This window comes from Neodiprion fabricii, chromosome 5 (assembly GCF_021155785.1).
Source record: "Neodiprion fabricii isolate iyNeoFabr1 chromosome 5, iyNeoFabr1.1, whole genome shotgun sequence".
Classification (NCBI taxonomy): domain Eukaryota; kingdom Metazoa; phylum Arthropoda; class Insecta; order Hymenoptera; family Diprionidae; genus Neodiprion; species Neodiprion fabricii.
In genome coordinates, this window is record NC_060243.1 from 27,546,629 (window position 1) to 27,570,320 (window position 23,692).

The following is a 23,692-nucleotide window of genomic DNA, read 5'->3' on the forward strand; positions in this document are numbered from 1 at the left end:
CGAAAACTGGTACTTAGTTCGCTAATATTTAATATAGAAATATTCCAGTTTCTAGCCCGTGATGTGTGAAGGCGATAGTACTTTTCGAAATTTAGGAACGTATTATCCATGTAATTATTCAACTCGTGTGTAGTTCTGAATCAATTATTATTATTATCATCATTCATTATTTATTATTCTTACAGTACAGTATTTTAACGTTGGTATAAGCTTGTTCCTAATAAAATCGCCAGAACGAGCAATTAGGTACTTTGTACTGTTTTGGCGAACTATTTCCAAGTCATATGCATATATAAAACATGGAATTAAAACATTAAACAATATATACAATTCACAACAATTTTCTTTTCGTGTATTTCTTTTTTTTTTACTATTTAGTTTTTACTCTCCGTTTTTTTTTTTACGTTTTTCTCGTCTTCTTTTTCGGTGATTGAAATTCGTAATATTACAAGAACTACGGATCGTTCTGGAGATGATATCTAATATATGTTTATTTTTACTTTATGTAAGAGGTACGCCACAGCTGTGTTTTGCGACAGTTCATTTTTCTGTTTGTTTCTCTCAAGATTCGTAGGAAATTATTTTCTATTATATGAATTATCTCCGCGATTGTTTTCCTCTTTTTTTTTTCTTTCTCTACATATTAGATACAATTGAATGTCGTTCATTACCTCCTACTCGCTACGGAGTATCCTTGTTTCAAAAGTCCTTCATCAGGAGGGGCCTTTCCGTAATAAAATTATATTCCAAGGGGAACATAGTATATCTTCTACGTTACTTTTACGGAGGAGGTCCATGGAATGCATTTCTTTTCATTCAATTTTTTTTTCTTAAGGCTGATTCGTGGTGAACGGCGTCACTCCATTGTTAGCCATACTGTCCAACACTCCGCTGACGTACGCGGCCACGTCTATTTTCGCTTCTTCGCCTTTCCTTATGAACGGATGTTCCAAAAGTTTGTTGTATTTTGGACGCTGCGTCTCTTCCTTGATCAAACTGCAAGCAAAAACGGTAAAACAATTTAGAATCTATCTCCAACCCAACATCCTTCATGATCGCAAAGATTCAGCTAATTCTTAATTCGATTGAAGGAGTCGCGTTTCAGTCATTACCATGTGTTTACGAAATTGACAAAATCCATTGTGAAACGATTTCCATTCTCGTTGGGTGACAAACGCGGCGGGTCTCCTTGTACCACCTGATATAGTTGTTCGAATACTGAATTCCATTTTGGATATGGAAAATACCCAGTCGCTACTTCCATCAGCGTTATGCCCAAAGACCATACGTCACTCCTGACGTCATATCCTCTTGCTCGTTGGGGATCTATCCTTTCGGGCTGTAAAATTTTTCTTTCTCATTGCGTGGCAAAATTGGAAAAAGTAGATAATAAACTCAATGAAATTTCACACTTTTTGTAGTCTAGTACTTCTATTGATTTTAGATTAATATCTCTGCTGTTTACAATTACGGTAAAATCGATCGTTTGCGAAAATGCTTTGAACTTACATTTGTACTTGGATCAAAGTTAGTATTTCTTTAGTTATTACTCACAGCCATATAAGGCCTGCATCCGGCGTCTCGTGTTCGGGCAATTGAATCGACCAGTTGTCCAGAAATGCCAAAATCGCATAGCTTGATGTTACCGCGACGGTCGAGAAGTATGTTGCTTGGCTTAACGTCACGGTGAATAATTTTGAGCTTCTCCTTAAGATAATTTAATGCCTTAACTGTAGCTACTGTGATTTTTCCCAGTATACTTTCAGGTATCCTCTCGTTTAATCTCTCATATATAAATTTGTAGAATTTGTCTAAAGACGTGTCCATCAGTTCCATACAAATCCAACAGTCTCCCTGTGCAAGAAAAGAAGAGGAACCGTTGTAGCATCACCTTGGTTACAAATGTTACAACAGAATGAGGTCAAAGATATAATTTCAAGATGCAGGTATCATACAACTCGACCAACTCAAAATGTTGGATGAAGGGCTAGAATACCATTCTTTTTTTTTTCTACTTGATGGTTGCGAAATTTTCTATTAGCAAAAATTCTACATGTGAATATGTGAAACGAAAAATTATTCACCTCTTTAAATAAAGCTCCATAAAATTGCACGATGCAGGGACACTCGTTGGATTTCATAACAACTTCCAAATCCATTAAAAGTTGTTTCTGTTCTCTTTCATCCACTGTTGAGCGAATCCTCTATATAATGGAAAATAAAAAAATTGCATTCATAAGGAATCGTGATGAGTTTGCGCAACATGTTTTGGTCTGAACTATTATTGGAAAGGATTTTTCATTGAAAATCAAGGTAAGTTATGGTGGAACACATAAATATATATCATCATTAATAAGACTCGAATGTTCTACATTGAAGAGTATTTACGAAAATTTTTGTAGAAATACTTTTATTATTTAATTAATTATGATTCGTGACGAAAATTGTTTTTACATAATTACGAAATCTCTGGTCAAAGGGAAATTATTCTTCTCACCTTCACAGCCATGACGGTATTGCTTATCCTATGTATCATCTTATTTACAGTGCCAAATCCTCCGCGCCCGATCTCTCCCAAGTCTTGTAAATCCTCGCTGGTAAAATCATATATCGTATCAGGAGATAACTGAAGTTTTCCCGTGCTCTGCATTGATTGACACATCCGTAATTTCTCCCTGGAATAATACCTCATATGCACAGAATTACTGCAGTATGAACATCGTCGTTACTTAATTCAGTATAATATATAATCATCTCGCATTCAAGCTTATTACCTTGCTTTATCTGGGAGAAATTCTTGTTGCGCCGCTGGCCGAGGCCTAATCGGCAACTTTGGCAGAGGTAAGGGCAAGCTAGGGCGAGACGACCTATTATTCATAGTAATGTCATTTAGAACTCAGTTTTTCATGCCTTTCCAAAGAATTTCGTTGTTGGTGGAAATCCGGTTGATCGTAAAATTGGGGTACTTATACATTACTACGTTCGTTAAACCTAATACCTCGAAATTCCTTGTAAATGTTCCCGAACCAAAAATTGATTCTCTCCATACACGATTGTACTAATATTTATTTAGAATATACAATTTGCTTGGCAGAATGGGATTCGGAAGAACAGCTCTTGGAGTTGGTAAGGAATATTTTTACACATTATTCCACATTAAATTGAAGAAGGAAAAAGTGTTATTGTTTTGTGAGACCGTTGTTTACTTACGGCAATGGTGGGCATGATGACATACTGGTGGAATTGGAGTGGGTCGAGTTTGTGGAATTTGAAAAGGTTAGGCTACCAGATCCCAGATTCATCTTCAACGCCTGTCTTTTCTCTGTTGAATTCAACAAATAAATAAATTAAGGTAATGCGAAAATATGCTTAATGACAATAACAAATCAATTCAAAGGATGAATGAAACAAGAACCCAAGTTGATAAGAGACACGAATACAAACTCTGCCAGTTATTAACACAAAGAATGCCAAAGATAAGATAAAGATTTTAAAAATCCTAAAACTGAGAAACGCACTCCTTCAATTAATATCAAATGATGAAAGTCTTGTACGTAAGTAGGGAGATTTCAAAATATAATGTCATATGCCGTTACGGATCCACCACATTCACACCACATTCGAGTATTAAATTTTACATCGCAATAACTTGCTACATTTTTTCAATTTTCTTCTCATCTCTTGTTATGGATAAATCAGGTACTTGATCCATTGATCCATCAGCTGAATTAATTATTGATGGAGTGAAATCTAATCAGGTACCTGACACTTCATTCTGAATATCGCTATTGGACAGAAAATCCAAACGTGGAAAGAAGTTTCTGCCGGTTCCTGAAATGTTAGATAGACTTGAGAAAACAATTGTTGTTAATAAAAATTATTCACGGACGTTATGTCTGAGGTAGAACTCAGTGTAGTTAACGTTGCTAACCGCAGACATTAGTCTATGTTAAACTAACGACGATAATAACAACAACACTGACTATTACCGTATATCATTAAAGACGTCACAAAGTTGAATTATAAAATGTGCGTGTTCATTAATACGCTAGTTTTTCGATTGCGGGGAAATGTCAAAACGCGTCAAAGACAGACGGATGCGAGAAAGAGAGGTAAGAAGGCAGGGGATAGGTGCATGTTTGTTGGGGATCGCGGATCCCGCTGATAAGACAATCCGTAGGTAACAACGTAGGTAGATTCGTCGTAAATCGTATAAAACATGCAAACGAAGGCGGTTAACAAGCAAGCGACGTTTCAGCAGACGATAAATAACAACTGGGTTGAATGAAATATCGGTTAGACCGATTGTTACGGGTTAGTCGAAACAGACGACTAACGATGTGACTGACGACTACCTGCATTTGCAACGACACGAGGACGGGGCATAGAACGAGTAGAGAACGGATTTGGAAGACAATTTTCCGTGGTAATAGATGCGGTGAAGATGAAGAAAGCGATGGGCAACACGTATAACGAGTCAATGAACGAGCGAAGGAAGGACGAACCTTGGTTTATTTGATGCGAAGAGTTTCCTTGATTCTCTGCCATTTTGATAATTGTGGTGTTTTTAACGTCCCGTTTGGGTGCGGAAAATTCGTTTCTCCGCCGTATCTTCGATATAAACACAGATACGAAATTAATCCAACACCACCACTTGTCAAGGCTCTCCTTCGATACAACGGGTTTAGGAGACCTTTTCACACGAACTTATCAATCTAACGGCGAACGTTGTTTTCAATGTACGAATCATTTGGGGGGTTATTTAACGTGTCGTTTTTTTTTTCCTCTCTCTCTCACTCCCTCTCTACCACTCTATCTATTTTATCAACGAATAACGATTTCAACGTTTTATTTGTTAACACGTATCGTTTATTTTCATTTCACTCCTCTGTTTTCTTCCTTTCTCTTCTTCCTTTTTTTTCTCGTCAACGCGATTGCTCCCAGGCGGGTTCCTCGAAACCACTACTACTTACTTTTCTATACCGTAAGTTGTGCTGGTTCATACCAATCGTACGATCAAACACCAGTTGGCCTCCTATTGGCTGAGACACCACGTACACTTGCCCACAGTAATTCTGAGATGGCTAATTTTTCGGACAAGTCTGTTACGTTGGCAATCTAGAGAGGTTGGAAAACAGAATTCGTCACTTTGTCATGTTAGGTGGCCGCGAGACAAAACTTTGAAAAGGGCTGATACTTTGATTCAAATTCGATTGAATCGTGAAATAAATGATTGACGTACTATAATTATGAACGCATCTCGTAAAATACGAATAAGCAATTGTATTTTACCGGATTGTAAAGCTGAATTTATAAATAATAGTAATTTCCATGTTGGAATACGTCAATTATTTATCTCACGTTTCAATCAAATTTGAATCAGAGTTTCAGCCCTTTTCAAAGTTTTGGCTCCCGGCCACTATCAAGGCGCTGTCGACACCTAACATGACGAATATGTATATATCATATGCTATGGTAGCTAGGTTGACAGTTTACACTTTACCGGCGGTGTTGCTGCCGCTCATTCTGCATTACCAATACAACCAACTTGTCCAAAGATTAGCAGTTTCAGAATCATTGTGAATAAGTGTACCAACAGTAAGCCAACGAAAATGGCCGCACTTAAAATGTTTCACAGCAGACAATTCGCGGCTGCTACCGTTCGGTCTTTATTATCAATAAACAGGTGCGTCTTGTCAATTTGAGTATAATTTTTCGGTTGTATATATTCTATGGATTTTTTCCATGTCCATTTTTACTATAAGTCTTATAAGTCTACAAAATCATCTTCATTCTTGTCATCAATCGTATAACCTCAAAAGCACCGGGATGTGAGAAAAAAAGTTTGATATTTATTTTGAAGAGTTGTAATTCAATGTTGACGAAAGAAATTCTCCTCGATATATGAAGCTGAAGCTAGTAACCAAAGTTAGCACACAAATCTGTTAAACTTTTTGGAAATAAAAAAAAAGCAGTTCAGTTTTATCCTCATATTTCTCTTCTTCAAACGTATTGGAGGTTTAAGGTATTTCACAAAATTTTGATTTTCAGACTTGGCTTCACATTATTCAAATGAATATTAGAACTTTACTGCTGGCTTCAGTCTTGTCCTTGAAATGGAAATTGAAAATCTTTTTCATAAATATTCTTCTATGTCTTATAACATTCAAGGACCAGTTATCAAGCTCATTCTATTATTTTTTTGATCGTGTGGTATTATCGGAATGCAAATCAAATTTTGTCATTTGGTATCAATGAATTTAACTGATTGTAAAACATTATTTAGAAAAAAATGAAGTGTACGTTTTTAAAAAGCTGGAGAACATGAGGAATTAAAAATATCATTTTTTAGATTCACTTTATTCAAAGAATTCTAATACACTTCAAATGTTTTTAAATATTTCCAACTCCAGTTTACCATTTTTACTTATTATAGATGGAGCGAAATCAACATCAAGAAAAATGACTACAGCGTTTATCCGCCATACTATGTTAGACCGGTTTATAAGAAGGAGCAGCAAGCTGCTCTCAAAGGAACTGAAGAGGCCGAACACCTAGCACATGCGCCGATTAAAGCAGCTAGAAACAATGAGACAAGTTCAGTTTTCCATGATGAGTTTCTAAGGTTGTGTGTTAATTTTTTATCCATCTCATCAATATAAGAGTTGAAAAAATTCACAATGTTTATATGAATGCAAATAAGGCAGTCTATTGAAATTCTATGTCTCGATAGAATTGACAGTAAAAAAAAAACCTGTGGACAACTCCGAAAAATGAATGATCTTTTAAAATAATCAATCATGATCGCAATTTTTTCTTTCTAATTTTGGTAGTATAAATTATCTATGAATTTATATGTACCGAAGAGATAAAAAGGCCTCTGCATAATTATATTTCAAACATGCCTTCATTTTATGCAGACAATTTACCAACTACATTATGAAAAAGGGGAACAAGATATTGGCACGTAGATTACTGGAAAAATCATTAGAGAATGTGAAGAGGATACAGTTGGAACGATACCACAAAGCAGAGCCTCAAGATAAAGTAGGCATGGAACTAGATCCAAAAATAATCATGCACAAGGCTATTGCAAATTGTAAACCACTACTCAAACTGGAACGAATTAAAAGAGGTGGAGCCACATATCAGGTATATTAAATTCAGTTATTGCTGGATAAAATATTTGAAATCCTAACTGGTTTCATTATATTTGACTAGGCTCGTGTATTTAAAAAGAAAAAACTTAAACCTTATGATCATTATTCTGGAATGTTGAACATGAAATTTGTGGATTTGGCTCCTTTTTTCACTTAGTACTTGATGAAACTATGCGAGTTTTAGATATAAATAGCTTAATCCAAGTCGTAGAGTTTTTGGCTACATTTGCCACTTCTTTTGAATATTCAACATTTTTTTTTAAAATGTTTATTGAACCTGAATTATTCGTTTCCTAACTCCTCAAGGTTCCAATACCAGTAACGGATAAAAATGCACAGTGGGTTGCTTCAAAGTGGATGCTTGAAGCTGCTAGAGACAAGGAAAGTAACGCGCATTTACCAGAAAAATTAGCCTATGAACTTCTTGATGCATTTAATAATCAGGTTCTTATTCTTTTTTCAACCATTTCTAAGCCATCAAACCATTGCTTCCAGTTTCTCTCACACCTGTGACAAAGAACGGTCTGATTTTAGGGACGTGTTATCAAGAGGAAACAGGATTTACACAAGCAATGCGAAGCAAATCGAGCCTATGCTCATTACAGATGGAGCTAAATATTGACCATGTTAATTCCCTTCATCGTCAAGCTATTGTAAATTTTTAAACCCATAAAATAAATAATGTCATTCACATACGAGATATATATTGATTACGTTTTCTAATCACTGATGATATCTTTTGGGAATACACAATTGAAAATGATCACGTCAAGGATCAGCTAATTGTCTGAATACATGTATATGACATTTGGCAAAAAATATTTATTTATTCTACATACATTTTAAATACTTAGGAATACTTATTTTTAATTCTAACTTTTCTTCGCTAGAGCATTATCACCAAATATTAGTTTAAATTTAGCAGGGTCTTCAATAATTGCATATTTCAAATTGAATTTGAGAGTATCCTTTGTAGAGTAACGTTGCAAGCTGTAATAAGGCAGGATGGGATTGGTAGATATCTCACTCAGAGGCAAAATATCATTTATGTCCACCTCAATGTCGACTTTGGTTCCCCAAGTATTTGCATATGAAATTTTTACAGTTTTTTGATCATCCATTAAGTATATCATCCCAACTCGATTTTGACCAAGGAAACCAATCATAAAAAATCCCAAACACCACATGATTCCTATATAAAATATACATTATTGTTGTACAAAATACATTCCAAAGCATGGAAAAGCGAGAGCCATAATGTAAGAATTGAAAAAACTGCACATTGCGTTGAACTGTTACACTAAAGGAAACGAAGAAAAACAAAACCCAAGAAATTACCAGTTACTGCAAACACGACGGCAGTCTCCGTAGTAATGAAATCTGAAATGGCAAGAACCACTGTACCAGGTATACCAGTAGCGGTTGCAATTGTTTGATACAACTTTAACCTGTTAACGATACTGGAAAGCCGTATCAACGGGTACTTGTAAATTAACTGATAATCGTGAAAACGAGTCAATGTGTTTGACTGAAAACGTACGGGTTGACTGATTTTAGCTATACAAGAAGTCACGCTCCTCAATTTATTGTATGCACCCAGTCTCAGAATGAAAATCATTTTCAGTAATTGTTTAACTGCTAACGTTTGATTTTGTCACTCATTAATTTAGCAATTTCGGTTCAGCTTATGCAATCAAACGTGTCATTGTTATCTTGGATACATTTTCTCCTGCAACAAACTATTCGACCCGGCTGTTTAGGTTATGTTAAGTTAGGTTAGATTCTTCTTTCTTTAGACGTAGACTGTAGATGTATAGTATGTTCAGTCAACGATTCACAATGCTGTAAGGCTGGATAGGCTGGATACTTTTGGGCTGGATTTTCACGAGCGTGCGTAGAAACCACGTAGTTAGTTCAGTGGATCTCAATTACATTTTTATACTAAGAATTTAAAAATCTAGGATTCTTAATTGGAATTTGAAAAAATATATCAAATAAAGCAGCAAGGTGAAGTAGCTGATGGCGCAAACCAACTTAAGTATTCTTCAAAATTGGTCAAATTCGACTAAAAAAATCCGAAGGGGTGTAATCTTCCTTTGTTTGCAATTTTCGGAGCCCGGAAACTTTTGCATCTCAATCGTGTTGCTGGACTTTTTTTTACACTAATTGGACCCTCAGGAATGACTGAATATACCTTTGGTCAACGTAATTTATTCGGCTCGAAGTCGCTGGAAAATTTCAGTTGACGCCTGACGCCGCGTGCCATGGCAATTTTTCAAATATCCGACCGTGTTGTGCGCAACTCACACGAAACTTCCGACCGGTCGAAAATTGTTTCTCAGCCCAGCGCGATGTCAGTCGCTTCCGAGCAGCCGTAGTGAAACAACGTATTCCGCAAATCGAGAATTCAAATCGCCATGTACAGGCTTCGACTGTTCGGGACATGGTCAAGCGCCGATACCTTCTGGTTAAAAAAAAGGTTGTTAGCGTTATCCGATCAGTGTATTCCCACGAAACTCATTGTGATTAATATCCGAACAGCAGCGTATGGCCCATAAAAGAACCGAGTTACTGAATTAAAAACAGCCTGTGACATCGAAGGTGAGTTTCGTATCTCAAATTTTCATTATTTTGTGCAACTTCAGTCTTAAGCGATTTCGACCCTCGACTCTCTGCGTCGGCTGTCATTTGTTATTGTTTGCGCGGCTGATTTTCGGTAAGTGCGTAGTTGCATTGTTAGTAAGTTTGATTCAGTCCGTTTAGGCAGCTAGCTACAGCATAAAAAGTGCGAATGGGCTTGGAATCAAGTGTTATTATTACGCTGCATTGTCATAAGCGCTTTGTGACAACAAAATGCCCTGATAATCTTCCGTTGTGGTTTTTTTTTTTACATTATTCTGGAAAAACAGGCCTTGCAGGACGTGACCTTCGTGTGAGTTGTGTCTTGGATTTGGATTCGCAGATCGCGTCTCTCACGTGAATATACGTTCGTGAAATCAAACTTTTATTGCGTTGTGGATTTTGGCGTCGTTTCTTATGTAACAAAAAACTGTAAGCGATTACGTCTGGTTCCGAATTTTTCCCTGGGGATCAATCGACAGAAGGATCCTGCGTTTCGTAATACTTTATTACCATTTAAAAAAAGTTGACGCATCACGGCGTTAATAATCGTTTCGAAATTTCGAGTGAATCTGAATCGTAAACTGTTATTGATCTCACACAGTTCTGTTGTAAACTAGGAGTCACTTTTCGAATTTTCGGTCGGGATAAAAAGCTTGATATCTTAACCGAAAAAGGCGTAGAGAAATGTTCCAGGTCGTATTGGAAAGTAGAAAAAATCCGATTCATTATCGGTATTTACAAAATTCTCTACGACCTTTTTAGCACTTACTACCTAATGTTGAACATGTTGTTTTTACACGATTTTTATACTTTAATAAAGTCGCCCATAACTTTTTGGGAAATAGCAAAAGGAATTTTTTCTCACAAGGATTTTCAAACGGGTGAGACTCAGTTTTGATTCATTTATTTTTTCTACGATTGTGATTTTTTTCCTCAAAGTTATGAAACTTTTTGTACAGAAGTTCCGTTTTTGGAAAATCCATCATAAATCAAGAACTACGGGATTTAAAATTCAATATCAAGGATGAAAAAAGTTCTTTTATATTTTATGTTAAATGGGTCAGCATTTTCTTTGAATTCTGTTTTTTACGACAATTCCTGGCTGAAATTCCGTAAGTCGTCTTATCAATTCTATTGCTCAATAGCTACTCTTCATTAAATTAAAAGTTCGCAAGTTTCGATCATCATATTTTATTGATCAATAAACAATAATAACAATCAATAGACGATTGACTGAATTTCGACCAGGAATGCATATAAAAAAAATTTGAAAAAAACACTGAACTATTCAAAATAAAATAATACAACTTTTTTTCTCCTTAAAATTTAATTTTAGACCTCACAGTTCTCGAATTATGATGGATTTTGCAGCAACTATACAAAAAGTTACATTAAAAGGAAAACCGAAATTGAAGCTGATTTTTGCCCGTTTGAAAGTCCTTGTCAGAAAAAATTCCTATGGCTATTTCCCAAAAAATTACGCGTGATTTTATGAAAGTATGAAAATCAAGAAAAAACAACATGTTTAACATCACCTAGTGATTGCTAAAATGGTAGTAAAGAACTTGGCACAAAATGATAATGAAGCTGATTCTTTCTACTTCCAAACGCGATCTGGAACATTTCTCTGAGCTTTTTCTTGGGTAAGACATCTAACTTTTTGTCCCGATCGATAATTGGGAAAGTGATCCCGAACTTATGAACGGTATTGTACCTAATATGTTCTGGATAACTATGGTGAACTATGAATGCTGTTCAAATCCTTATTAAAGATACATTAAGTACTAACAAAATATCGTGTTATCTTACCTGATTGCAGAAAGAAGCTTCAACAACTTTGATTGACATTAGTGATTACTTAGATTGCAAGTCTCTGTCAATAAATTTTGGAAGACGTCACTTGGTAGCGGAACTGACAAATTTATTACAGAAAAACAACAGGTATAAAACAATTCCAATCATTTCTCACTTGTTTATGCATATAATCAATAAGATTTTCAAAGCTTGGCATAAAAAATTAGCTACAAAATCAAGTATGTGGTTGTTGACTTAAATCATATATTAACCAAAATGTTGTGGTTTTGTCCTTCACCTGATTACAGAATTGAACTACTGCAAGAATGATCGAGGTTAGCTAGTATCCGTATTAAGTGACCTCAGTAATATACCTATGTTGTAACACAAAATACAGAAGCTGGACAGGTTGTGATTTTGTAAAAGATTAGAAAACAGGTACATATTTGAGATTATTCTTTTTTACACTTTTCGGCTATTTTCAGTCTGAGAAATTTGTCAGTTAGTCAAATTTGATTGGTATTTAATCCTTCATTATATTCACAAAAAAATAGCAATTTTTCAACATCTTGTATAATTATTTTGCAAAACAAATACTAATGAAATGTACTTATTTCCTACCTGTTAACAGGGGCACACTACATTCAAGCATTATTAACCACATTTAGCAGTGATTCGTGTGGCCTCACCAAATCAGTCGATCTCTGACAACAAACTAAACATTAAATCAGCCACTATGCAGTGAATAAAACTGAAAGGTACATATTTGATATCATTTTTAATTACCATGTCCCTTTTGATCGTAAATGATTTTAGCTGCTCACTAATTTTAGATATTTATTCAAAATCTGTATATTTTATTAGCCTTCTAGTATTAATTTCTGCACTTCATTTATAAATACATGAGAAATCACTGAAATATCATGCAAATAACTTATTTCCACATAAATAGTCTGTAGTGACATCAAATCTGATCCAAGTACATATTATTTTCTTATTTTAGTGTGAAAAGTGTATCACCACCATACAACCTGAGATGGTACGAGAGCTACTACATATACATGTAAAGTGTGGAGCAACCCGGAGGAGGTAAGAAAACTTATTTTAGTGATTGTTTAATAACTCAATGTGGTACGTTACCTAATTCTTGTCTTTGCGTAACATTCAGCGAATGAATACGGAAGTAGACAACAGTAATAATTTACCTAAGAATTGAAATCCAGTTTGCTAAATTAATTTGAGCTTCCTTTTTTGTTTTTTCAGAGTTAAGCAGAGACATCCGAGTAACTTCTCCATTACTCAGCAACGTTGGTGAGTTTGCATGTGTTAGGTTACGGGTATTTCCCTCGGACTCCTTTATCATGTGGCGTGGCGGTAACAATTGTTACACAAATCTTCGATATTTTAGCTGCATGGATAGGCTCATTCATGATCGCAACGGTGCTTGAGTTTAAGTTAAATAATTTTTTTTTTTTCGTTTGATCCAGCTGACTTACTTTACCATAGTCACTCAAAGTTAGAAATTTTACACGTTGCTGACAATGGAATGAGCATCGCGACAGTTTACCATCACTTACTTGACATTCACGAGAACAAATTGTGTTCAGCTAGAGCTATAATAATCTACCTGTATTTGAATTTTCCAATGATGACGTTTAAGTGGTCGATAAATCTGAGGTTAGACATATTCCAATGGTTGTTTAATCACAAGATTTCAAAGTCTGATAGAATGTAACGTAATCAATTTGCTTGATATATCTTGAATCACTTTCAATTTTTGAGTGCCCAGCAACTATCCAACAACTACAGGCTTAGCTCGCTTAGAAAAATGCTGAATAGCATTTAGGATGTTTCTAATCTATCTTACAAAAGGTTGATGTACCGATAGTCAGCCGGCAATCACCAAAATAGTATCTTCACTGACTATGGTACAAAAACATTTTACTCCCCACAGATAATCAACGAAAAAGTAAGTCACCGTGGCCACGGCGCAAATGAGGAAGAATGATGTGTGTTAAAAAGAATGGAGAATCGTTCAGAGCGAATATAGGTAATTGGGTAGGTAGGTGGTCGTTTTGGGATCCGTCGCGGGATTTAATTTGGATGTTCGTGTGAATCTCTTGAACATTTCCGTTGGGTGGTTTTGTTGGGAATTAGGCGAGGGTAAGAAGGTCACGATGTACCGCGATGTTACTAACTTTTATAATCCACAGCGTCAAATGATCACAGTGATTTTCCTCCAGAATCACGTAAAAGACTCGGTATAAGAGTCTCCGAACTATTGGTAAGCTTTTAAATTTTAACGAGATTCAATTTCGTATTTTTTTTCACTCTGCAATCGTTTTCCAGTCGTTATTCAGTTTAATTATTCAGTCATTATCGATCATTATTTAATTCAATTGATCTCTGTGATTGTTTGAATGGGCAAAATGCATCTCTGGACCATCTATCGCGTTCCGTGGTACGCTAGATGGGGAGAGATGCTGAGCTCGAAGACGTCGCGTCGAAGAGGAACGCCGACCGTCACGCCACGCAATAATGCATGTCCTCCAACCTCCCTCCCGGACTTGACTCGCATCTGAGAACAACAATCTGCATCGCAATGTGTCGAATTTGAAAAGACGCAGATGCCCATTGGATTTCTTCAGAATTTTGCGACAAGTCCTAGATATTTAAGGTTTTTTGACAGATTAATCGGTCGCGCTTTTTTGCGCGTAGATTAATCACGGAATTCAAACGCGCCTTTTGCGCGATGATTAATCACGTGATTCAAACGCGTCTTTTGCGCGATGATTGATAATAAGGGTGGTGATAGACCGGGAAAACCGGGAATTTTTTGACGGAAAAAGTTGGGGAAAAGTTATAGAATTATATTTGAGCAAAATTGTCACCACTCTGATAATGCGAATTGATCGATCGTGCTTTTTGCTAGCGATTTCGTAAACGGTATATGAAAAAGTTGAGCACTTCCGATGTGTTAAGCCTTCAGCTTTTCAATCAATTCTCTTTTCAACAACTGAGTGTTCAAGTTTAAATCGACTGCGCCTTTTGCGCGTTGACTTGATACCCTTTGGTCCTAAGAGAAAGTGCGGCACTTGCAAGCCAACAGTCAATTCACGGGGATAAAAATCGCGGAGTGTATAGTGATAGTGAAGAACTTTGTAAGTATTTATAAAACATATATGAAGTGTACAAATGTATTTTTTTTTAGTGATTGTCTTATTTTCTGTTTCAGGGCGACGAACAATTTTTTTTTTTTTATAAGCATACTGAGAAACATTAAGTCTTTACTCAAACAAAATATTTATTTCAATAATTCCAGGTAACAGATTGATTTTGGTTCAAAAATTTTGTAATTTTTTCTTCAATTGTAGAAATGATAGAGTAGAAGGCTGGTTTCACGGATGTACCGTTGGGCTCGACATAGTTTTAGTCGATACACGCACTTTTGTCATTGTGCTAATCAAAACTTCATATGTTTTAGCTAGTCTAACCTTTTGTCTGTTTCAGCTAATGAAACCTTTTTTTATCTGTTTCAACTAACCAAACTTTTTAACTGCTTCAGTTAATCTTAAGTTTCGATTGTTTCAGCTAATCCAATGTTTTGTTTGTTTCAGCTAATCAAACCTTTTGTCTGTTTCAGCTAATCAAACATTTTCTCTGTTTCAGTTAATTATACGTTTTGACTATTTCAGCTAATCAAAACTTTTGTCTGTTTCAGTTAATCAAACCTCTTGTCTGTTTCAGCTAATTAAACTTCTTGTCCGTTTCAGCTAATCAAATATTTTGTCTGTTCCAGCTAACCAAACTTTTTACCCGTCTCTGATACTCATACCATTTGACTGTTTCAGCCAAGCAACCCTTTTGTCTGTTTCAGCTAACGAAACTTTTTGACTGTTTCAGCTAATGAAAATTTTCAACTGTTCCAGGCTCATCAAATCTTTTGTATTTCCAATGAAACTTTTTTCTAACCAACATTTGAAGCGATTCTTGCTACGATTTCTGGAATTGTCAATAAAGCCTTGATAAATCCTGCTAAAACCAAATTGAGGTGTGTAAAATTGCTCATCGGTGAAATATCTCGCCTCAGACTATGTTTTTTGCGGTCAAATATTTCCCCGATCATCAATTTTTTGTGGCACATGCTGATTCGAGTTTACAGAACGTATCAAGGGTCTGTTGACAATTATGAGGATTGTAGCAGAAATTGATTTCGATGTGGTTAACAAAAGTTACGTCAAAATTACTTCAATTCGTATTTTCGATCCATCCCAAGTATTCAAGTATTTCCCACGTAACTTCTGTTACCAACATTAGTTTAGGTATTTTGAGTAATTTTGTGTAAACAATAAAATTTTGCCGTGCATTTTCTTCTCAATCATTCTTGCTGCAACACTATTTGTTAATATATTCTCGAAGCGAGATGAAGCAGTGCTTTGAGATATAAAAAAATAATCTAATTCATTCTTATTATTCTAGAACCGTAATACCTGCAATGCTTTGAAATGAATCAATTATTGATATATTTTCTACTATTGTCTATTGTTCATTGTTCAGAAGAAAGGCCCTAGACACACCGCAAAATTTTCAGTATTCCTATGTGGTAATAAAGTATGAAAAGGCATCTTAATCATGCACGATTGCACGATTCTGGAAGAATGAAAATGAAGTAGATTATTTTTTGAACTCGAGAAACTGCTGTCGTTCTATTCAATTCCCTTCTCACTTCTTCATTTTCTCAGTTTGTTCACACTTCCAAGTAACTATCCCAGATTTTTAAATAGACAAAAACGTAACTGAGAACCACTGACTCGATACGTAGTTTGGACTTGCGGCATTTTGACGTTGCGTTGATACCATGGCGCTGCAGCGTCAATTTGACGCTCGTGAAAATCCAGCTTAAGCAAAATTGTTGATGATGAATTAAACCGCGTGCGTACTTTAGCGTAGCGTGTAAAGTTCCACGTGAGTTCAAAGCAAAGATTATTTATATTTCAAAGTGATTGGTGGCAGTTACTTCACACGTTACATATTAAACTCCATTATTTAAAAAAATGAATGGAAGCAGCCTCAAAGAATCGTAAGTTTTTCTTATCAAATACATTCGAGCAGGCAAGAAATTATAAATTCAGTAGTATTTGAGGTTATAAAAGTCTACCGCCAATAGTTTGAACAACTGAAAATTTCCTATTTTATATTGTAATTTTGTTTGCTTTCTGTCATTCTTACCAGTTTTGCACTCAGTGATTGTTAACATCACTTTGTCTATTCCAATTAACTAAGAGGTTATGAAAATCTAGATGTACAAAAGATCTGAAATACAAAATTGATCCTCTATACATTCGATACATTACGAATGTAAATACTGTTTTTCCAGGTATGAGCTTGAATCACAGTATGGACCATTTTTTACTGGAGGAAACATTGAGGTTTGTACTTTTGAGTGATCATCAAGTATCATTTCTATCAATTACATTTCTTTCATTCATATTGAACAGAAGTATATTGCAATTGCATCTAGCACTAGCTGACGTCATAAACTCGTGCTCAGCAAAAGGATAGCAAAGCATAACTATGTCTCATATTTTCCACAGTGGAGTTCAGATGGACAGTATTTTTTTTGCCAGAATGGTGGGACGGTGCACGTTTTGTCGCTAGCTACTGGACATGTTGAAAGTATCTTAGGAGAAACTTCAACTGATCAAGATGAAGATACAGTAAACAGTTTTGCACTCAATCCCAGTGAGGAGGATGTTATCACACATCATAAAAGTGGACTCTTCAAATTATGGAATTGGAAAGGTAAAGCTTGTTGACATCTTTTTAAGCTTTCTATTCAGTTGATTCCTGGCTCTGAATATCCGGACTGAAAGATGATTATGTATCAGTTCAAACGCTTGAGAATAAATGTTCGACTATGTAAATTTTTTGACGAATCTGAGATTAATTCCAAGTTTATGAACATACAAAGAATTAATAGCCAATTTCTCATCAAAGGCGTATCAATTGATATTGTTACCGAATTTTGATACAGGCTTCTGTGAATTATATTTTATTGTCAGTTTATTAATATCTGATTTCTAATATTCCGTAACAGAGGTCAAACTCAAGAAAATGTGGAAGGCAATACATAATGGACCTGTCAGCAAAGTTGCTTTTTCTCGCAATAGCCAAACAATGGCAAGCGGTGGCAGCGATAGTAGCGTTAGATTATGGGACCTAGTACACCAAGCTTGCACGCACAATTTGAAGGGTGCTCAAGGAGTTGTGAGGCAAGTTACTTTAGTTGTAATAATCCTTTTACTGTCTTATTGTATTCATTATATCCGTCAGCAGGTTGGATCACTAGTTCAAGCTTGTAATGTCTTGAAAAGACAGAATTTTCCAGGGTTTAAACAGAATATTCTAACAACAGATTTTTAAGCTGTTAATTAACAGTGTAGATAAGTGTCATTATTACAGACACAATAGGCAAATGACCTACTTATTTATATCATTATGTCTTACATTCTTGCCGGAATAATTTGAAATCATAATTAAGTCTCTAAATTAGTTTCATTAAAAAGAGAAAACATTGTTATCCTAAAGTACACGCTTCTCTTTTAGTGTTTTGGCTTTTCATCCACGACCGGATAAAGAGTTAATATTTGCTGCTGGTGATGATACAAAAATATATGGATGGAATTCGATAACTGGTCAACAAAAAATTGTTCTCTCCGGACATTTCAGCAAGATCACCTCACTTTTGTTTCACGATGATGGGATTCATTTAGTCAGGTATCTGATGCATGTGTTACAACAGTTTATTACTGTCTAATAACAGTAGAATTATCTGCAAGAATTTTTTGCTTCTAACATATAATCATACGGGTAAATATAATAAATATACTCCGTTTGAAATTCGTACAATCATGCATTCGATTCATCATATTTATGGTGTTTAAAATAGTTTTGTAAAATATTCCAAAAAAGTGTTTTATAAAATCGTTCCTTGCACTTAGTCGTTGAATTTTTGTATTCAACAAACTCTACTAATAGTATTGCCACAACCTATGAATGTCATAGTAAAGATTAGAGTTTTATCTGGCAAATTGACTTCTGTTTGTTATTTAATTTTTTTAACACTGATCAGAGATATTAATTGTGATCAATGTCCTTTCCTTACAGTTCTGGAAGAGACAAAGTACTTATTCTGTGGGATATTTCCCAAGGAAGTATAGTACGCACTGTGCCAGTTTACGAAGGTGTTGAGGGTTCCTTCTTATTACCTACAAACAGTACAAAACTCATAACTTCTTATCAGTCTGATGGGATTTATGTCGCAGCTGCAGGAGAAAAAGGTATCTACAATTTCTTCGTGTCGTATCCATGCCTATTAGGGTTGTCCTAAAAAAGGTCATTTTTGAATTTCAGCTGTCCCATCCCCTAAATCGGCTCCAAATAATTCAAAAATATTTCCCCAATTATTTGGAGCCGATTTGGGGGGTGAGACAGTTGAAATTCAAAAATAGCCTTTTTAAGGATCACCTTAATGCCTATTTAGAATTTATGTTTACACTGCGGCATTCAGAGGAAACTGGAAACTTTATCCTTTAATGACAAATTATTATGCGTTACAATTGATAGCAATGCTTACCAACAATGCACAAATTAATGCAATGAGCGTTATATTCTTTTTCAATTCTCTTCTATAATTACTTTCTTCTCCTACTTGGAACAACGGCAAGTCGAGTTTCAACAGTTGTTAGTTTATTCAAAGAGAACTGTTTTGCATCTCAATAAGTGACGGCGTTGTAGTATACAATAAGATTCGAATGAAAGTAGTTTGATGGGCTTTATGATAAATAAGACCTTCTTATTTGGTAATTGATCTCCTGAAAACAACTATATGATGAAATAAATATTACTATAAACTAATATGGACCTTGACGTTTATATGAAGCTAAATTAACTCAACCTATTCTCAAAAATACCAATTACTTGGCATGTGAAATGATTTGAATCCTCACATATCGCCAACATAATTTACCGGTCACTTGTGTCGTGAAATTATTTTCATGTGCTTGTTCGTTACATTTTATTCAATTGTACATTTATTTCGGTTTTCACTTTAAACAATAATTGTCGTTGCTCTTTTAAGAATCCAGATGGCTTTGATCACATGCTTTATAGTATTACACTGTTAGTTCAATAGTAAAAATAATAATTGTATTGGAACAATAACAATTGGTAATGCATTATCGAAGAATACGGATGATCAATAGCATGAGCATTTAGATTGACAAAAGCTGTTGGCTCATTGAAATTCTATTGAACGCAAATAATATTTTATGGTAATCAATATAATAAACTAAGATAAACGTTTCTCAGATTTCTGTTATTCAGTGTGCATTATTTCAACGCAACAATGATATTGTCTAAATTCTTAGGAGTTGTCAAAGTATGGGAAATGAGGTCTGGAAATAAGGTATACGAGCAGGAAAATTCTCTGGTTGCTTCAGCAAAAGAAGTTGGAGGACTGTCTATTACCCAGCTGTTATACAATCACGTCACTAATAGTTTTGCAGTGGTATCCACAGAGCATAACATTATTATTCATCAGTTAGACACCTTTGAATGCAAGAAACAGGTATGTTTCACACATTTAATGCTTTGGCACATTTTTTATTGTACTCAAAAAACAGTGGGACTATTTCACACTGTAAAAGTTTTACCGATGAAAATTTTTGCAAATCTATTTAGCATGTAGTGATTGAAAGAGAAAACAAATAGATATATCGAGAACTTTGTATTTATCAATGGAAATTTCATGTATACTTAACTATTTTCAGCTAGTGGGATACAGCGATGAAATCTTAGATGTTGTATATTTTGGTACCAAAGATACTCATTTGGCGGTAGCGACAAACAGTCCTGATATAAAACTTTACGAATTGACGACAATGAACTGTCAACTCTTATGTGGTCATACAGATTTTATTTTATCTCTTGCTACTACGACAGCCAACTTCAACCTATTACTTTCATCGGCAAAGGTACACACTCGTCTGACATTTTTTTTATTTTATAATTTCATAATTATTGATGAAGGATTAAGATCATCAATATGTCACAAAAATCAGCGATCAAGCTAAGAGGCAACAAAATTGAGCAACGAAAAAATCAAAACCAACCGAAAATTATTAGCCAACTTCAATTTCTGCTCTGGTTTATTGTAGGACAATAGTGTTAGATTGTGGCTTATGGATCCGGAAACATTTCAAGTTTCTTGCGTTGCTCACGCAGTTAGACACACAGCGTCGGTGGGATCAGTTTCCTTATCTCACACAGCTGTGAAATTCTTCACATCAGTAAGTCAAGATTTGTGTCTAAAGATATGGGATTTGCCTGAGAAGATTTCCTCCAACGGTAAATGATTTATCCAAATTCTATTCATTATCATAGTAAATAAATTGACACGAGTGGAAACAAATGTGCAACCATATTTATTGCAGAAACAGAAAACACGCTAACCGTTCGATGCACGGAATTGGCGCATCAGAAAGACATAAACGCTGTTGCAGTATCACCGAACGATAAACTCGTCGCTACTGGATCCCAAGATAAAACTGCCAAGGTATAATTTTTCAGAGCTACAGGAATGTAGCTATCTTCACATCACATAATTTTGTTTACAGTTATGGACTGCGGAGAGCTTACAACTCGTGGGTGTTTTGCGCGGCCATCGCAGGGGGGTTTGGTGTGTAAGATTTTCACCAATAGACCAAGTGCTGTTAACAACTTCGGCAGATTGTAATATCAAATTATGGTCACTGACCGATCTGTCTTGTTTAAAGGTACGATCGATCATCAGTATCTATGTTTTACTTGCCTGTTTTTAAAATAAACCCATTTTACCAACAATTTTTTCAGACACTAGAGGGGCACGAATCTTCCGTTTTGAGAGCAGAGTTCTTATCTCGAGGAATGCAGTTGGTTACGGCTGGAGCCGATGGGCTCCTCAAACTGTGGAGCGTTAAAACATCCGAATGTGTTGCTACACTTGAACACCATGAAAATCGAGTTTGGGCACTTGCAGGTTTCTAACTATATGTCCTCTTATTATTGCTTCCGTTGAAGGGATCTTGAATCGAAAATAGAACTATCAAAAATTTTACCCAGATGAATTCTTTCCCGCATTCTTGTTGTTTGATGGATCAACTTCTTTATTTTGAAGATTGATTTTTCATTACAGTATGTCGAAACGAAACTCACATTATCAGTGGTGGAAGTGATTCGATACTGGGTAAATGGCGAGATATTACCGAAGAGAAGAAAGCTGCAGCTGCTGCCGAGGCTGAACGCTTGGCGTTAGAAGAACAGAAACTTTCAAATTTATTAAAAGCTGATCAGCTATTAGCCGCTTTAAAGTTGGCTCTTAAACTGGAAAGACCTCTTCAAGTGTTGAAGATTATCGATAGTAAGTAGTTAATACCCTGTCAAATATTTACCAATGCCATTAAGATATATTTGCCAAACACAAATGTTCAATCTTTCATTGCGAATTCTAGATGTCCGTATACACAACTACATCAAACTCATAGCAAATATTACAACGGAACAGCTTAACTTCTTAGTTGATATACTTCAGTAATTCTCTATTTGCTACGCTAATGATGACATTTACTTTGCTACATAGGTCATTCATTATGAAAATTATTTTATCCCCCTATGATTATTTGGTGGTAAGGTTTAAAGGTAGCCAAAATTAATTACAAAAAATCATCCATCTTTAATATACCTCCAGGTGTTATAAGAAAGGGTGGAGATGGTCTGAGAGAAACGATACATCAGTTAAAGCAAACACAGAAAGAATCATTGCTCAGATGTGCAGTGACATGGAATACCAATAGTCGGAATGCTCAATCAGCTCAGGTATTATTTACAGAAAAATTAATACTGACGAATTTTTCGAAACCACAGTTTCTAGGTTTCTAGGTTTCTCAGTAATTTTTCGGGAGATCTAAAAAATATTTTCTACATTAACTTTACCAAATTTTCGAAAACTTTTCACCTAGATAATTTTCAATTGATTAGAATTATAGAAATACCTTGAACTTTAATTTGTAAAATTGATGTTACAAATTCTTTCCAAATTACCAGGCTATTGATCAATGTACCAAAATTTTCGTAATGTTCTTTACATTTTTTCTTTTTAATATCATTATCCTGATCTCAACTCCAAGAAATTAGACCAGACTATAAAATCTTTTACAGTCCTGTTGTTATTATCATGCTTATTATTATACTCCGCACATTTCAGCTGGTGATAAACGTCCTATTGGACGAGATTAGTAGTGGGGAACTCAAGGTACCTGGATTAGCCGCTTCATTGGAAGCTATGATTCCCTACACCGAAAGACACTTCAAGAGGCTGACTCAGCTCATGCAAGATCTTCACTTTATTTCTTACACCGTTACTTGTATGCAGCCCCATAACAAGATAAGTCCAACTTGACTCTTGTAAATACTTTTACCTTAAAGACAGACTTGCAGCGAAACTATTAACATTGACTGTAATCGAGTATCACTGCTACTATTTGTACTGGGGAAAGAACGACATTTGCAAAAAAATAAATAATATAAATAATTTATAATAATTATACCACAATGTATGTGAATCAGGAATCCGACGTCGGCTTGTTGAAAAAGTGGCCATTTTAGATAAAAATTCTGTCATCTGTACGAAAATCATTGCAAAAAGCATTCTTGCTATCGCCCTTTATTAAAAATTAATTTTTGTTTTCTAATTGCAGTTCTTGTTTTGAAACTATTCTTGAACCATTGATGTTTACGGAAAATTTACTGTTCAATATACCGAGGTTGGATAACTTCTTCACTGTTCTTAATCATGGCTTGCGAATTATTCTAATTTGTGTAAACGTGACAAAAAGAGTTGCAGTATTGTTTTCTTATCATTTCAGTCCAATTTTCACGAATCCATCAGTATATCTTTGCTGTTTAGCATAAATGAGTGACTCCTTGTCGCTGCTTATGTATTAGTCAAACATTCCTATTGTCTTAAAAAAAAAACATGTTATGTCAGTTCATTACTCTATGTATTAATTACCAATTTC

At 35.2% G+C, this 23,692-nt stretch overlaps 4 protein-coding genes and 1 long non-coding RNA gene across 14 annotated transcripts; 3 read left to right on the forward strand and 2 right to left on the reverse strand.

Annotated features, from left to right (window-relative positions):
• Positions 1-330: 330 nt before the first annotated feature.
• On the reverse strand, positions 331-4,982 carry LOC124183509 (dual specificity mitogen-activated protein kinase kinase 4). 9 transcript variants are annotated; one of them, XM_046572112.1, is made up of 9 exons: positions 4,506-4,982; positions 3,763-3,831; positions 3,211-3,322; positions 2,775-2,852; positions 2,498-2,675; positions 2,085-2,204; positions 1,555-1,854; positions 1,113-1,339; positions 331-996 (listed from the first exon to the last, which is right to left on the reverse strand). In XM_046572112.1, the coding sequence occupies exons 1-9, from the start codon at positions 4,546-4,548 to the stop codon at positions 831-833; spliced, it is 1,293 nt and encodes a 430-aa protein (XP_046428068.1). In that variant the 5' UTR covers positions 4,549-4,982; the 3' UTR covers positions 331-830. The 9 variants fall into 9 exon arrangements, with proteins under 9 accessions (XP_046428068.1, XP_046428066.1, XP_046428063.1 ...); XM_046572110.1 differs by having other exon boundaries at positions 2,498-2,687; XM_046572107.1 differs by having other exon boundaries at positions 2,498-2,705.
• Positions 4,983-5,566: 584 nt separating this feature from the next.
• LOC124183513 (28S ribosomal protein S7, mitochondrial) lies at positions 5,567-7,853 on the forward strand. 2 transcript variants are annotated; one of them, XM_046572120.1, is made up of 5 exons: positions 5,567-5,686; positions 6,437-6,625; positions 6,921-7,152; positions 7,467-7,604; positions 7,679-7,853. In XM_046572120.1, exons 1-5 carry the CDS (start codon positions 5,613-5,615, stop codon positions 7,823-7,825), a joined length of 780 nt encoding a protein of 259 aa, XP_046428076.1. In that variant the 5' UTR covers positions 5,567-5,612; the 3' UTR covers positions 7,826-7,853. The 2 variants fall into 2 exon arrangements, with proteins under 2 accessions (XP_046428076.1, XP_046428078.1); XM_046572122.1 differs by having other exon boundaries at positions 7,695-7,853.
• A 114-nt stretch (positions 7,854-7,967) lies between these two features.
• On the reverse strand, positions 7,968-9,002 carry LOC124183514 (transmembrane protein 186). The gene is made up of 2 exons (XM_046572123.1): positions 8,499-9,002; positions 7,968-8,352 (listed from the first exon to the last, which is right to left on the reverse strand). The coding sequence occupies exons 1-2, from the start codon at positions 8,776-8,778 to the stop codon at positions 8,033-8,035; spliced, it is 600 nt and encodes a 199-aa protein (XP_046428079.1). The 5' UTR covers positions 8,779-9,002; the 3' UTR covers positions 7,968-8,032.
• A 2,605-nt stretch (positions 9,003-11,607) lies between these two features.
• LOC124183516 lies at positions 11,608-14,823 on the forward strand. The gene is made up of 5 exons (XR_006870997.1): positions 11,608-11,723; positions 11,885-12,014; positions 12,208-12,334; positions 12,580-12,665; positions 12,840-14,823. It is a non-coding gene; the product is annotated as an uncharacterized LOC124183516 (long non-coding RNA).
• Positions 14,824-15,326: 503 nt separating this feature from the next.
• On the forward strand, positions 15,327-23,218 carry LOC124183781 (transducin beta-like protein 3). Its single transcript, XM_046572748.1, has 15 exons — positions 15,327-16,656; positions 16,954-17,005; positions 17,171-17,378; positions 17,674-17,848; positions 18,183-18,353; positions 18,744-18,916; positions 20,006-20,205; positions 20,408-20,611; positions 20,795-20,984; positions 21,071-21,192; positions 21,254-21,412; positions 21,489-21,654; positions 21,811-22,035; positions 22,363-22,490; positions 22,879-23,218. Exons 1-15 carry the CDS (start codon positions 16,631-16,633, stop codon positions 23,071-23,073), a joined length of 2,394 nt encoding a protein of 797 aa, XP_046428704.1. The 5' UTR covers positions 15,327-16,630; the 3' UTR covers positions 23,074-23,218.
• Positions 23,219-23,692: the final 474 nt, after the last annotated feature.